Source organism: Bufo bufo, chromosome 1 (genome assembly GCF_905171765.1).
Source record: "Bufo bufo chromosome 1, aBufBuf1.1, whole genome shotgun sequence".
Lineage (NCBI taxonomy): Eukaryota > Metazoa > Chordata > Amphibia > Anura > Bufonidae > Bufo > Bufo bufo.
Window position 1 is genome coordinate 560,923,264 of NC_053389.1, and position 17,403 is coordinate 560,940,666.

Below are 17,403 nucleotides of genomic sequence, written 5' to 3' on the forward strand. Positions count from 1 at the left end.
GTCCCGTAAGTTGCAAGATGTGGCTTCCATGGACTTGTTTTTCGAGCACATCCCAGAGACGCTGAAGGATTTTGAAATCTGGGACATTTGGAGGCCAAATTAACACTGCTTGTCATGTTCTTCAAAACATTCCTGAACAAATTTGCAGTGTGGCAGGACACATTATTCTACATTAATGAATACTGTTGTCTTGAACGGGTATATTTCACCAGCAGCAAGGTTTATGTAGGTTGTAGGTGTCAAAGTAGCATCCACACGAATGCTAAGACTCAAGTTGTTTCCCAGCAGAACATTGTCCAGAACATCACAGTTCCTCCACCAACTTGCCTCATTCCCATAGTACATTATGATGCCATCTCTTCTTTCCCAGGTATGCAACACAAATGCACTCAACAATCCACATGATGTAAAGCAAAATGTTATTCATCAGACCAGTCCACCTTTGTTTATTGCTCCATGGTCCAGATCTGATGATATGTCCATTGTAAATTCTTTTGGCAGAATGGGGACAGCATGGCCACTACACAGCCTCCATACACAGCAAGCAGCAAAAATTTGTGCTACAGTGAATATTTTAGATTTTGCTTCTCACATCAATGAGACTTGGGCACTCTTGACCCTTTTGACAGATCTACAGGTTTCCTTCCTTGGACACCCATTTGTCAAGGGGAATAGTAACACCCATATGTTAACTTATTCATAATGTATATTTCTACGAGCAATAAAAGATGAATGATGTTCCACAACCATTGTTTCATGAAGAATACAAGTATTAACTAAAACAGACTTTCTGCATCATTGACCATACTTTGTATACAATAATTCACACTGGGCATTATGCATAAAGACTGTTCTAAGAAAATATATTAGCGCTGCTCATAGCAACAACCTATATTCCAGATTTTATTCTTCAAGAACATTTGTATGAATAGAACTGTGGACACCAAATAGGTTGTTTAAAGCTCTCAGATTTTATTATAATAAATATAGACTTCAGCAGGAGCTTAATAGAGGAAAGCACGGGCTCTCTGAGTTTGGGCCTTCAGGGTAAGTGTCAATTTGTGAGCAAGTAGAGATCAGTAAATCTGCCAAATCCTCATGTTACAGATTTGTCCTGAAGTCAGAGACATAACTACAGGGATCCATCTGGGATCCTGGTCTCTCATACATCTACGATTCACTGGTCAGTAGTCAACAATGCATAAATTGATTCATGAGGTCTGAGATCTGCTTTTAATAAATCTGAATGAATACTAGTACAATTATTTCATCCATTGTACTCTGTTGATTGTTGGAAAACTGTGCATCTATCTATCTATCTATCTATCTATCTATCTATCTATCTATCTATCCATATTTTTTATTTGAGGCTAGGAAAATAAATTTGGCTCTCCTGTGGGACAATTAGAGCTTGTCTTCAAGTTTACTTGTACACGGTGTCCTCCAGTTTTCCAAGTTAATATTCCACTTAAACAACTGGCTTCCAGGTGCTGCCTTGATTTCATAGAACAAATTATGGTCCTCTAGAGTTTTACAGAAGTCCTGGTGATATAGATTGCCACCCTTACCATTTGACACAGAAGATGGCCGTTGCTCTACAACACAGTACCAGGTTGTATTAGGCAGTGACATACTGTGCATTGCCAGCATCTGAGGCAAACCAAGTATTGAGCTCCCCTTAACCTGTGGAAAATCCCCTTTTTAAAGAACAATGCCTTAGCCGCTTATGGAGCAGGATTAGCTGATGATCTCCATACACGTCTCACACTCCGCTGATGTACTATTGCCTGAAATGTGGCAAACGGGTTCTATTCCTAATTCTCATTTAGGCTCAATGCCCCCAACTAGCCCCACTGAGTGTAGTAGAAGTAAAATTCCGACTGTGCAGAAGAAGGGGGACAGGATTCATGCCACTACTACAAAGAAAAGTAACCCTAGGGCACTGGAGCAGTGCACTGAGTAGTTTTGTTGCTTGCAAGGGGGAGGGGGGGGCAGCATGGCCTACAAGGAAGCCAGGCACTTACTGAGATGACTTATCCGAGCATGCTGATGGGTGATCTCATGAGCCGCAACCTAAAAGGGGTTATCTCACTTCAGCAAGTGGCATTTATCATGCAGAGAAAGTTAATAAAATGCACTTACTAATGTATTTTGAATGCCTATATTGCTTCCTTTGCTGTCTGAATTCATTTTTCCATCACCTTATACACTGCTCATTTCCAAGGTCATGACCACCCTGCACTCCATCAATGGTTTTCGCGCTTGCACACTATAGGAAAAAGTGCTGAACAACGTTTCGGGCAAATTGAATGCCCTTCATTAGGCTGATGTACAAGAGATAGAAAAGGTACATATAAATACATAAGGTTACAAAAATGGTCATAGCGACATGATTCTTGCATAAAAGGTGTTGACATGATTAGTAATTTTTCAAACCGTAATTTCATCATATCATTTCATACATAGGGTTTATCCATAAATTTCATTACATTTCAAGTGTCAAATAACATAGAAACATAGAATGTGTCGGCAGATAAGAACCATTTGGCCCATCTAGTCTGCCCAATATACTGAGTACTATGGATAGCCCCTGGCCCTATCTTATATGAAGGATGGCCTTATGCCTATCCCATGCATGCTTAAACTCCTTCACTGTATTTGCAGCTACCACTTCTGCAGGAAGGCTATTCCATGCATCCACTACTCTCTCAGTAAAGTAATACTTCCTGATATTACTTTTAAACCTTTGCCCCTCTAATTTAAAACTATGTCCTCTTGTAGCAGTTTTTCTTCTTTTAAATATTCTCTCCTCTTTTACCTTTTTGATTCCCTTTATGTATTAAAAAGTTTCTATCATATCCCCTCTGTCTCGTCTTTCTTCCAAGCTATACATGTTAAGGTCCTTTAATCTTTACTGGTAAGCTTTATCCTGCAATCCATGTACCAGTTTAGTAGCTCTTCTCTGAACTCTCTCCAAAGTATCAATATCCTTCTGGAGATATGGTCTCCAGTACTGAGCACAATACTCCAAATGAGGTCTCACTAGTGCTCTGTAGAGCAGCATGAGCACCTCCCTCTTTCTACTAGTAATGCCTCTCCCTATACACCCAAGCATTCTGCTGGCATTTCCTGCTGCTCTATGACATTGTCTGCCTACCTTTAAGTCTTCTGAAATAATGACCCCTAAATCCCTTTCCTTAGATACTCAGGTTAGGACTGTATCACAGATTTTATATTCTGCTCTTGGGTTTTTACGCCCCAGGTGCATTATTTTGCACTTATCCACATTAAATTTCAGTTGCCAGATTTTTGACCATTCCTCTAGTTTTCCTAAATCCTTTTTCCATTTGGTGTATCCCTTCAGGAACATCAACCCTGTTACAAATCTTTGTGTCATCAGCAAAAAGACACACCTTACCATCGAGGCCTTCTGCAATTTCGCTGATAAAGATATTAAACAATATGGGTCCCATAACAGATCCCTGAGGTACCCCACTGGTAACAAGACCTTGGTCTGAATATACTCCATTGACTACAACCCTCTGTTGCCTGTCCCTCAGCCACTGCCTAATCCATTCAACAATATGGGAGTCCAAGCCCAAAGACTGCAATTTATTGATAAGCCTTCTGTGTGGGACAGTATCGAAAGCCTTACTGAAGTCTAGATAAGCGATGTCTACTGCACCTCCGCCATCTATTGTTTTAGTCACCCAATCAAAAAAATCTATAAGATTAGTTTGACATGATCTCCCTGAAGTAAACCCATGCTGTTTTTCATCTTTCAATCCATGGGATTTTAGATGTTCGACAATCCTCTCCTTAAGTATGGTTTCCATTAATTTCCCCACTATTGATGTCAGGCTTACTGGCCTATAGTTGCCCGATTCCTCCCTACTACCTTTCTTGTGAATCGGCACATTTGCTAATTTCCAATCTTCTGGGACGACTCCTGTTGCCAGTGATTGGTTAAATAAATCTGTTAATGGTTTTGCTAGTTCACCGCTGAGCTCTTTTAATAGCTTTGGGTGTATCCCATCAGGCCCCTGTGACTTATTTGTATTGATTTTAGACAGCTGACTTAGAACCTCTTCCTCTGTAAAGACACATGCATCAAAAGATTCATTAGTCTTCTTTCCTAACTGAGGTCCTTTTCCTTCATTTTCCTTCATAAAGACTGAACAGAAGTATTCATTGAGGCAGTCAGCTAGTTCTTTATCTTCTTCCATATACCTTCCTTCTTTTGTTTTTAATTTTGTAATTCCTTGTTTTAGTTTCCTTTTTTCATTTATGTATCTGAAGAATGCCTTATCACATTTTTTCCCTGACTGAGCTAATTTCTCTTCTGCCTGTGCTTTATAAGCTCTTATAACTTGTTTGGCCCCCTTCTGCCTAATCTTGTAAATTAGCCTGTCATTTTTGTTTTTAATGATTTTGGCCACTTCTGCTGAGTACCACAGTGGTCTTTTCCTTCTTTTTCTTTTACTGACAAGCCTAATGCAATTTTCTGTTGCCTTCAATAGTGCCTCTTTTAAGTAGTCCCATTTCTCCTGGACTCCAATGAAACTGTTCCAATCTGATAGGGACTCGTATACCACTAATCTAATTTTAGAAAAGTCAGTTTTTCTAAAATCTAAAACTTTTGTTTTTGTGTGGTGTGACTCAGTCACTGTACTTATAGTAAACCACACTGACTGGTGATCACTAGATCCAAAGCTTTCCCCTACAGTAATATCATATACCAAATTCCCATTTGTGAATACTAAATCTAAAATGGCCTCCTTCCGGGTTGGCTCCTCAACTACTTGCTGTAGAGATAATCCCAGTAGGGAATTTAGAATATCTGTACTCCTGGCAGAACTAGCTATTTTGGTTTTCCAGTTTATATCAGGAAGATTGAAGTCTCCCATAATGATAACTTCCCCCTTCAATATCATTTTAGCTATTTCCTCAACTAGTAGATCATCTAATTCTTTGACTTGGCTAGGTGGTCTATATATCACACCTACACGAGTTACCTTATGATTATCAAGCTGCAAGGTAACCCAAACTGACTCTAAATTGTTCTCGCTAACTTGTATCAAATTAGATTTTATGCTGTCTTTCACATACAGCGCCACCCCTCCCCCTTCTTGCCTTGTCTGTCTTTCCTGTATAGGGAGAACCCTGGTATTGATATATCCCAGTCATTTCTCCCCTTGAACCACGTCTCAGTAACAGTCACTACATCTATATTCTCAGATGCCATTATAGCCTCAAGTTCATTGATCTTATTCCCTAAACTGCGAGCATTTGTAGATAAGAATCTGAGCTTGTCAGATTTCTTACTAGAGGGTTCCCAAATCATATCTTACAGGAGCACATCAATAAAACTAAAAATCTCTCCAGAACAGACTTACTTACATCCAGACCTCCTAAACATGACTGCTAAAAACACGTATTCCATGTGTTACCACATTTTCCCAATTGAGCCATAAAATTAAGACGATCATAAACAAACATTGGTGCATCTTGTCAAATAACTTTCCTAACAATTTATCTGAAAAACCTCTCATGTCCTACAAGAGGACAAGAAACATAAGAGACAAACTATTTAGATCTGATCTCGGCTCTAATAAGGGGCACAGCATACAAAGTACCATCACAGGTACCGCCAACAAGGGCATATATCCATGTTTTTCGTGTGCACTATGTGGGAACATCACAAAAGGCCCAACCTTCACACATTCCACTACGGGTAGAGTATACAATATTCAGGGACACTTCTGATGCCTTTCCAGTTACATTGTCTACCTAATTAAATGTCCCTCTGGGTTGGGATATGTCGATAAAACCACCCATAAAACTAAAGAGCGCATATCCCAACATAAATCGAACATACGTACCCAAAAGATAGATACCCCTTTGGTTCAACATTTCATAACACAGAAACATGCAGTCAGCCAATTGCGATTCCAGGTCATTGATTGGATACCCCCTTTAAGACAGGGTGGCAACCGTGAACTGCAGTTACAGGAGAGAGAGATGTCGTTTAAATGCTCTGCAACGTAATGGACTGAACAAAGATTACTGTCTAGATCAATTGAACGTATAATCATTTTTTGCCTAACTCACTTTTCTCTTTTGTTCCTCTAGGGCCTGAGCCGTCTAATAGCGGGTAGCGACACCCGAGAAGAACGACCCATGGTCCATGTTGGTATATGTTGCTCCATAATTTTTGTTTGTCAGAATTTTTACTTGTCATACCAGTGACCCTGCTCCACATACTTCCATAGAGTCGCTGTACCGACCACAGATGGTCCGCTTCTCATCCTAACACCATACCCTGCTTTCTCTGTTATTAGAATATGCATAATAATTATTTGAGTCTCAGCCCTTCTCCCCCTCTTCCCCCCACCCTTTATGTCTGTACATACCCCCTATGCCACAATTCACCCAGGGTTATTGCAAACTACTTTGCCCTCCTGGCACACCTCAGCTATGCTTCCCTTGGCCTGATTTATACTGTAATTAGGGCATTATACTTTTATTTATACTGTAATTTGGACATTATTTTTTCCTCTGTTGGGTATTGCCCTTTCACAATATGGTGCACCATTCGCTCTCTCTTTTATGCGCCTGCGCGCATGTCATCTCAAATTATTCCCCCTCTTGCCCTGTCCCAAGATGGCCTCTACACCCCTCTCTGCCCCAAATACACATGCCCTGGCCGGCCCGCTCACAGAGGGCAAGTCTACACAGGACGCTCGCTTCATCGCGAGGTTAGGGGCATGCTCTCATGCCTACATCAATCCCGCCTACACCAATCAGGACATCCTCCTGCCCATTCAAACTTGGCGCCACAGCTGTCCCAACACGCCGCCTCTCCCTGCTGTCAAGTGAACACACTTGGTAAGCTCATACAACTTTGAATTTACATGCTCTTGTCATATGTATCCTCCCAGCCAGGCCGCTCATGCAAGGCTACGTCCTCATGGTTCCCTCACTTCAAGTCCTGTCTATCACAGGCTCCAGCCCCGGGTCTTCCTGACATCTATTCAGGGTAGATTTCCTACCTGTCCCCTCCATCTTCACCACATATGTACTCAGCATTCTATGTACTCAGCCTTTCCACATATGCACTCAGCTTCTTATGTACCCAGCACTTATGTTCCAGCATCCATTTGCTTCTCCACTTTTTGTCTCCTATCACTGTGTGTTACAATAGCCCCCTGGTGGGGGCTAATGTAATATAAAGTACTGTACAATGATGAAATGTAATGAAATTTATGGATAAATCCTATGTATGAAATAATATGAGGAAATTACAGTTTGAGGAATTACAAATCATGTCAACACCTTTTATGCAAGAATCATGTCGCTATGACAATTTTTCTAACCTTTTGTATTTATACGTACCTTTTCTATCTCTTGTACATCAGCCTGATGAAGTGCATTAAATTTGCCTGAAACGTTGTTCAGTGTACCACCATATCAAGCATAACAAAAATTGGTGTGCTGCCTGAATTGTTTAATGCAAATGGAGTTCCAAGAGGTGGAGCCAGGAACACACCCTCGACGAGCACCCACATCAGCCAGAATAGATAGAGTGCTGTGATTACCTTGGATTACTATAAGAAAAAGCGCTGGCCTTTCTCGTGGCCAAGACCATGGGAGCGCTCACAGACTGGGGCTTTTTCATACAGTGTGCAAGCACTGCCACCGTTGATCGATTGCAGAGTGGCCGTAACCATGGAAATGAGCAGTGTATGATATGATGGAAAAATTAATGCAGCCAGGAAGCATTATGGAGAATGACAATACATTAGTAACTGCCTTGTATTAACTTTTTCTACATGATAAATGCTATTTGCTGAGATGAGACGACTACTTTAACTATTCTGTGCACATTGTGTGGCTTCAGGACATTCACTCTGCCTTTGGCAGCACTGTGCACATCCCACCAGCACAACTTGGCGAAAGGTTCGCTGAATGGTGTTGGTGGGATGCGCTCGCACAGGGCGCTGCTTGCCACAGACAGAGTGCAAGGCATTTAAAATTAACAATTCCTCAGGGCCGTGCGCCTCCTGCAGTCCAGCCCCCCCTCACACACACATACAGTCCATGCTACGCCACTGGTATTAGGAAATCCCCCTTGCTCACAGTGTGATTTAAGAAAGAAAACAAACTAAACCTCCAGAAGGGAGAGATTAACCATAATAATAATAATAATAATAATAATAATAATAACAATAATAATAATAATAATAATAACAGAAACATTGTAATGGTGACCAAACAACAATGCAAACAAGCCAATAAACTAACCCAAATGATTCTTTCATTTTCTTTCTTTTCCAGTGAGCTTCTTCTTGCTACTACAATGACTTGACATTTATTTTCCAGCACTATATTACGAATCAATCGCTATTACATGCTCCTTGCTGGCAAGGCTGAAATGACTTCCTCTCTCTTTGGCAAATGCAATTATTTATTTAAAAGCAATCAACTAGCAGACTTTACTAACAGCTCAGAGTTCACTGCTACATGATCTTTATGTCCTGTATGATGCAAACTCCTCAGATAACTGCTGCCTTTGTCAGTTTCCTGTACTTATTTTGTAACACTGTGAACTGCATAAAAAGTGATGCAAGCACAAAGTATAATACTAAAAAAAACATTGTTTACTATCCCATAACCCTAATCTGTTGGTAATCCCCAATCTGACAGTACTGCATAAGCAGTATAGTGTATTATAAAAGTGATAAGAAGATCGCATGTCAAAGTCCCCTTGTGGGACTAGTAAATGATTGATTGGTAATCCCCAATCTGACAGTACTGCATAAGCAGTACAGTGTATTATAGAAGTGATAAGAAGATCGCATGTCAAAGTCCCCTTGTGGGACTAGTAAATGATTGACAAAATAGTTAAAAAAAGTTAAAAAAGACTCTTTTTTTTCCATTACATTGTATTGCAAAACAATATTTCCTCCACATATTTGTTATCACCACATCCATAATGATCCACAATGCACAATCCACAAACCACGGTGATGGATCATGTGATTGGACCATGTGATATGACGTCACCACAGGTCCTTTAGCCGGCAGCTCATGATTAAAGAAGTAAGAAGAGACCGGCAGCTACGCGATCAAGAGGAGAAGGTGAGTTAATTATTTTTTATTTTTTAACCCTCAATTGACCACCTACTAAGCATTCTGTATTAAAGAATGCTATTATTTTCCCTTATAACCATGTTATAAGGGAAAATAATACAGTGAATAGACTGTCATCTTAGCAACCATGCGTGAAAATCGCACCGCATCCGCACTTGATTGCGGATGCTTGCGATTTTCACTCAGCCCCATTCACTTCTATGGGGCCTGCGTTGCGTGATAAACGCACAATATAGAGCATGCTGCGATTTTCACGCAACGCATAAGTGATGCTTGAAAATCACAGCTCATGTGCACAGCCCCATAGAAATGAATGGGTCCAGATTCAGTGCGGGTGCAATGCGTTCACCTCCCGCATTGCAACCGCGTGGAAATCTTGCCCGTGTGAACTCAGCCTAAGGGTTGCCATTTGCACTAATTTGACTATTGCCAGTGTTTTGACATAAAAGCAGGTAGGACACATCCTGCAGTTCTTTCCAGATAACAATATAAATACTTTTCTTCTTTCTTCTCACTTACATTAAAAAATACCCATGAAATGATTGATTAGTTTTATTATTTATTTATTTTACCCAATTATACTTTATAGTGTGGACATATTCCACAGAGCTTTACAGACATTATCACTTGCTGTTTCTAGTGGAGTATACTGCAGTTTTTGTCCTTGCCGCCTCTCGGGATGTTTGCCTTCCGGCGGCACACATGAGCTAGCATTAGTATGGATCCGGCAGGCTGTCCCCCCCCTCCCACATTAACACTAATGTGAAAGTAGACCTAGTTCCCTATTGTTATGTCTCTATATATTGAAGTTTATAAATCTTTAGGATCACATGAGTGATTTTTTAAAACTGATCCGTTCCCATTGACTTGCATTGTGTGTCAGGATGGATCAGTCTTGATCCACACCACATCGCGGACAGAAAAACGTTGCTTGCAGCGTTATTCTGTCCACAATGGGGACACAGCCAAATGGAATGGAATGAATTCTGGTGCATTTTTTTGTTGTTCAGTTCAGTTTGTTTTGTCCCCATTGACAATGAATGGGGACAAAACTGAAGCGTTTTCCCCCCACTATTGAGATCCTATGATGGATCTGAATAGCGGAAAGGGATAGCGAAAGTATGAAAGCAGCCTCCAACACGGATTAGTACCTTAGCACTCTAGTACTTGGCCCTCTGATATAGTTTATATGAACTTTTATTTAGGCAATTCACAGAAGAATCAGATATCAGTAGATGTTGTCATTTGGGGGGGCAGCCATGGATTGCGGTGTACCGCTAGGCAGCACTTTCATAAGCGGTAAGCCCTGTTCCATAGCCACTTCCCCCCACATTTTGCACTATTTGCTGCTGCAATCCATCCCTGAAGAAAAGTTCATTGGACTGATAATGTCTACTTATATCTGTTTCTTCTGGGGATTGGAAGTCTTTGTGTCAGTGTCATTTGGACAGGTTGCAGATTTCTTAATCGGTTAAGACTAGTAGGGCTACTTCATTTAAGAATAGTAATACAGGGACATTGGCTGGATAATGACAATAAAAAATCTTTTCATTACACATTATTATGCAATGTGTTGGCTTCACAAATCATGCATCTGCACAAGGCCCACCTGCGGTACCTGATGTGACTCATTGGCCCTAAGGGCTGGGCTGCTGAAGTATACTTAAACCACTCAAAAGATCCACGCTGAATGTTTAGGTCAGCATTAAACTATGGATTTTCTGCTGGTTCAAGCTGGTTAATTTTTCTGGCATCATTAGCATAATGCCCTTCTGAGCCATGTGGCATTGATGCAGCCTAACATCAGTAGGTGCTAAATAGAATGAAAGAGGGTACCTGTCAGCACCTTACCAGTTTGACTTCAAGCAAAGGAAGTCAAGTTAGTCATGCTGTTTCAAAATTTATGTGTTTTGGCATAATTACTTTTATGTGGTGGATTACTTTTTAAGTTTTAAGGATTATATATCTTTTGCCACTAATGTGAAATCAAGATTTCCGTTATCCTATTTTTACTAAACTATGAGTAATTGTGATTATCCATGACTTAGCGGGCCTTCACAGGTGTTACTGAAGGCCTAATATCTGAATGGAGTGAGTTGAACACAGTGTACCCCCACTAATAAGCTCTTTGGGAGTAAATTTGGCACTGGAAATAGACATCAGAGCTAAACAGCTCCATTCATTATAATACAATTAACATCACTCTATCTGAATTTATAATATTGGCAAATTACAACACAATGCTTTATATGTTTTATAAAATTATTGAAGAGCTACTATTTTACAGATAATCAGGGGCAGACTGGGAACTTAAAGTAGCCCTGGAAAAAAATAAAATAAAAAATGAAAGTGGCTCCATGTAGTAGGTGAATCAAAATTAACAGCAGGTAGGGCAACAAAAATAGGCAGAGCCAACACAAGCCAAAAGTAGGCGCTGGACAGCCGAAGTAGGTGGGGCCAGCAATACCGTATTGCAGCACAAAATACCACCCCAGCAAAACGAAATACCACAGTGCAGCATAAAACACTGCTGTATCACCATTCTGAGGATGATGACACAGTTGTATTTCAGGAGGACACCTGCAGCTACTGGCCATGTGGATAAGTACCTGATGCTCCTAGCACTAATTAAGGCTGAGAGCATTAGATCATTATGTACCAGGCCAGTGGCCATGAAGCCAGACCACTCCTGCAGATACTTGATAACTTATGCACGTGCACTTTGCAATGCATTTTTTTTATATATCATTAGGATTTTCTACATCTGCAGTGTGGCTTTCTTGTTCTTTTACATCTTCAATGAAAGAAAAAAAAAGTTTTAAAACATACAGTACATTTTTCTGACAGTACTGACAGCCCATTACTCAGATAGCACAGGCCTGATTCTATAGTTTGTGTAAAATGTATTTAACTGGAGATTTACAGGACCGATAGTTAGTCCTAACCTAAAGTTCGACAAGTAAAACTAAACCAGACAGAAATGGTGCATGCTGTGAGATATATTTGACTCATCTTGTTAAATGTTATATACTTTTCTCAGTTTTTTATGCCAGTTCTTGGCTGTCTTACTTGACATCATTATTTTGCCCCAAACAAATGCCCACTTTCTAGACACTTTTAAAAACTGTCTAAAAAGGTGTAGAAAATTTGTAAAACACACAATAAACGTAAGGCATTGTATGTATGCCACTCTTTCTCACTATTTGAATCTCTGATTGGTAATTAAATATGATCATGTTGTCTATTTGGTGACCTAAAGATGCTTTATATGCTACAACTGAGACTAACAGTAAGAATTAAGATTTTGGCATGTTTCCCAACAACAGAAGGCAATGTTATGGCACAAACCCCTCGCTAATTAAACACCTAATTAAATCCACCTTGTTAAAGGGCCCCCATATCGTTAAGGTCAGAGAAGTAAGAAAAGTGCAATGTTCGGGGTTCATTAAAGACAATAATACAGGATGATACTGATGATATTAATATTATATTTCTTCAGTAGCAAAAAATACAGAGATATGTGCTGTGTATAACTGCATTTTGGCAAAATGCCTCTCCATGAATAAATATGCTCTCTCATTATTTAATTGAATTAGCAAGTGAGCTAATTCTTTAGGGAATGTTCTGTTCTTAAAGCTTCAAGCCATATTTCTGAAACCTCAAAATGTTATAAATAGCATTACTGACATTCATATGTTCCACAGATAACAACATACAACTGCACTAAGCCTGGGCCCTTGGCCCAGTGCCAGCCTCAGCTCCACCAAGTGAAAGACACAAGGAGCTATCAGGATCTGATCTTCAGATGTACAATGCTTACTCATTGCATACAGCTTAGACACATTCATATGTGCTAGTGTATGGCTCACTGCTCTCAACAAATAAAGCCTATGTAGATTATCAGTCGGGATACTTCTACACTGTTTTACATGTCACGGACTGTTACTCATAGACATGACTACTTTCTATCTGCATAAAGACACAATCCTTCTCAAATTGTCCTTGAATGACATTTCACTACAATGAATTAATAGTAAGCTTAAATTAGACATTTATAGAATTTAATTTTCTTTCACAAAGTATGTGAATCTCCCCAAACCTTGTTTTTCACTGAATGGCAGCTGTTAAGTATATGAAATACTATTTAGTTGCCTAATAATATTTTACAAAATATCTCATTGCCGTATTCAGTTATTACAAAAGAGAACATAAAGAACATACATGTCAAAGTTATGTCACACACATTCCCATACACTGATGGCAATTGCTACATCCCACAAACCACTACTGCTATTTATTATGGACCACTGAGTCACCATTAGTGTCTTTTTTGTATAAACATCTGGTTGACATCATTGTCTAAACTGACACATTACAGATGGGTTAGAGCTAAGGTGTATAATATTAGATGGTACATTATTAATATATCTGAACAACTGCTAGGGTTGTGATTGGTAGCATGGTATACAGTATCTATAATTATCTTATATCTTAATTTGAAGTCTGAAATCCTGACTTTCTAACCTAAACTTTACTCTAAATTATATTTACACTTCAAACTGTATATTTTGCAGCTAGTTATTATATGTATGCATGCAGATATGTATGTAATAAATGGTGACCATTTATTCAGTGTAATGGGTTCTTGTCTAGTCAAAATAATCATTTTAGCCTTCAATATTCAGATTCTTGGATACATAAAGGCCGAGAATGAATATTTTGTACATAATGTACACCTATTGCTATAAATTTTGGTTAGGAAGCTTTTAAGCATGAATACACCAACTATTAAAATAGTAGCTATAACAATATAAAGAAATATGTATGAGAACATTAAAGGCAACTCAATAGCTATAATGAGACTTTACAAAAATCCCCCTGTAGATAAAACCTCTTATACGTTTACAGTAAATCCCGCTGCACCTATTGTATTCTAAATTAGCTACAATGTGTTAAAATGTGATATTGCTATAAAAAAGTCAAATATATTAAGTTAATGAAAGAAACAACAAACACATAGCACACTTCTAGTTGCTTCTGCTTGCAGCCATGCAAATCCTGTGGCATATGTTGGAAATACTGTAATGCACAATGTCTGCAAATATTTCCTAATGCAAATCTGTAGTTAAATGGAAGCATCAAAACCCACTTCTTCCTCGCAGCAGATTCTCCTTTAAACACAACAATTGGAGGAAAATGACCCAATTTTGCATTTGCTATTTGCAATTCACTTACTTATCATCAGATACAATATCTGAAAAAAAAAAAACATCTCGTTTCTAAACCACAGACTTGGAAAATAAAGATTGTGTCACAAATGAATTCATACTGAATACTTGGGATGAAAATTGACTGGTTAATGCTGAGCTGAAGAATGTTTCTGTTCCACCAACAATTACACAATTAACCCCTTTGTTCCCAAAGCACCGAGCTCTTTGATCCTCCTATTTCCATAACCTAACTAATGTATGAAGAACAGCCTGCATGTATTGCTTTAATATAGTCATCATATACACACTGGTGATTTGAAAATAGCCTCCAGATAGGTATTTCAAACATGCATAAGACTTAGTAACTTGACTCATTTTCTCCTTGGTTTCAAAACTGGAACTATTTACAACAAGAAAGCCCAACATTTATTAAAAAGAATTCTGCTGAGACCATTGGGAGAATTCAATGATATAAATCTGATGCAGTTCATTTGCACTAGTTCATCCAGTTAGCAAGTGACCTCTATTTATTACAGGTCAGTGGGGTATCAATCTTCCCTTGATCTGCCAACATGATAAAGTGCACATCAGATTTAAGGGAAAAAAATTCCAACCAGAGGCAAATTTTCTGTATGATTAATTTCAAGCAACTTTTCTCCAAGTTTGATTTGGCTTTGCATATAAAACTATGATATTTTTCTATGCAGGAGCATAAAATTAAACAAGCAAACAAGCCAAATGTTCCATAACCAGGGGTTAGAATGTTAATAAATATATATATATATATATTTACTTTTATATCTAAATCAAATAATTACATGTTTAAATAAAAGCACAAAATGTGCGTACAATCTCAGCCAAGCCCACTTTATATCAAGTCAATGCAAATAAACTACAAAATAAGATGTAATAGTTCCAAAAGAATAAAGCAAACAGCATGTCGCTCAGTCTATAAAGTACAACAAAATAAATATTTGGCTTATATTGCAGATAATTGGTTGAAAATGGTTACTAAATGGTAATGACTACATCTTATTTCTCAATAATAATATAAATATTATATAATGCTAAATAAAATAAAAAATGGATACATTGGAAAGCATGTTAACATATCTAATACTTGCAGACTGGAAGCAATGCCCAGTAAAGCAACTTCACTCACCTGTGCAGAAGATGACTAGAGAAAGAAGTAGGAGTTTTGCTGCCCACATGTTGATCCTGGCAGATGTCACAGGGATGTTGACTGACTGCAGAGCACCATTCAGTAAAGAGATGTGCTTCTCAGCAGCTCCTCTTAGTACTCTGGCTGTAGCTGGATGACTCCTCCTTCCCCTTCCCTTTGCAATAATAAGAATGGCTTCTTTGCTAAGCACTGGTAAAAAGTTCTCAGTTGCTTGTTAGGTTACAATGTCAGTTGTTATAGGGATTTGCATGTAAGAGATATATTGGATATTTGCTTAGTAGTAGCATCCCCTAAAGGCAGCTACACTGGTACTGCAGGGCTTTATGGATCCCAGAGGAAGAGGCATAGCAATCTTATCTGAAATCTGATCAGTTAGACTTCACTTCAGAAGACTTTCATTCAGATAAGATCTTTTTTCAGCCCGTCCCCACCCATAGTGGAGGAAAGCAAAATTTCCAGCACTCAATGACACAAGCCTTAAGTCATTGTGTTGAAATGAATTCTCCTCTGCTTGTGAGACTGTACATAGTTGGTAATGAAAAACAAAAGCACACAATAACCTGAATACAAAAACTTAACAAGGGTTGCCCATCAAAAGAATAGGTACTTTGTTAACTATTGTTGATACAAATATTTGCAAGCATATGTGCTTGTTGGGTTCTTCATTAAAAGATTTATTCTGATTGCAATATTTGGAGAAAGGATATTATTCTTAACTGAGGCAAGAAAAAAACTGGCCTGGATCAACATCACAGATAAATACTGTACGTTGAACTACATGAAATTCTCTTTTTTTTTTACTTTAATATCCTGTATCATTTTACTTTATTACTATATCTTCAAACACTAATCGAGCACTAAACACTCAGGATCTAGTTCATAGCCCACAACAATGAAACAGATGTTGAAAAAAACAAAACAGAAAAAAATACATGCCATATAGAAAACAAAGTAATACATAATAATTAGTGTTGAGCAAAGTGAAGCATTCAAAGCGGAATTTGGTCCAAAGTTTAGCAATAGAGATGTCGCAAACATAAAATTTTCCGTTCGCGAACGGCGAATGCAAATTTCCGCAAATGTTCGCGAACGGGCAAACCGGGGCGAACTGCCATAGACTTCAATAGGCAGGCGAATTTTAAAACCCACAGGGACTCTTTCTGGCCACAATAGTGATGGAAAAGTTGTTTCAAGGGGACTAACACCTGGACTGTGGCATGCCGGAGGGGGATCCATGGCAAAACTCCCATGGAAAATTACGTAGTTGACGCAGAGTCGGGTTTTAATCCATAAAGGGCATAAATCACCTAACATTCCTAAATTGTTTGGAATAACGTGCTTTAAAACATCCAGTGAGTGTATACGATCAGGTATGATGTTGTATCGATCAGGTAGTGTAAGAGTTACGCCCGCTTCACAGTGACAGACCAAACTCTGACAGACCAAACTCCCCGTTTAACGCACCACAAACAACCGCAAACAGTCCATTTGCACAACCGCAAACTTCCCTATTTGCACAAGGTTGAATACCAAGCTAGCCATGTCCCGTTCCTTGTCCTCACTGACGTCATTGAAGGTCTCTTCCTCCACCCAGCCACGTACAACACCAAGGGTCCCCGAAAGGTGACAACAAGCCCCCTGGGACGCCTGCTGTGGTTGGTCTTCCACCTCCTCAAAGCCACCTTCCTCCTCTGACTCCTCTTCTTCAGACTCCTCTCTCTGCGTTGCCGCAGGTCTAGCAATCGACGACGACAAGGCTGCTTCTGGTGGTGATGGTGACCACAACTCTTCCTCTTCATGCTCATCTACGGCCTGATCCAGCACTCTTCGCAGGGCACGCTCCAGAAAAAACACATA

General features: G+C 39.2%; 1 protein-coding gene across 2 annotated transcripts in view; it reads right to left on the bottom strand.

Annotated features, from left to right (window-relative positions):
• Window positions 1–15,639, bottom strand: part of HGF (hepatocyte growth factor) — a 151,246-nt gene extending 135,607 nt beyond the window's left edge. For both annotated transcript variants that reach the window (XM_040413128.1, XM_040413127.1), the window contains exon 1: window positions 15,526–15,639. In XM_040413128.1, coding sequence (XP_040269062.1) covers window positions 15,526–15,574 — 49 coding nt within the window. In that variant the 5' untranslated portion in view covers window positions 15,575–15,639. The remainder of the gene's footprint in view (window positions 1–15,525) is intronic.
• Between the last annotated feature and the right edge of the window lie 1,764 nt (window positions 15,640–17,403).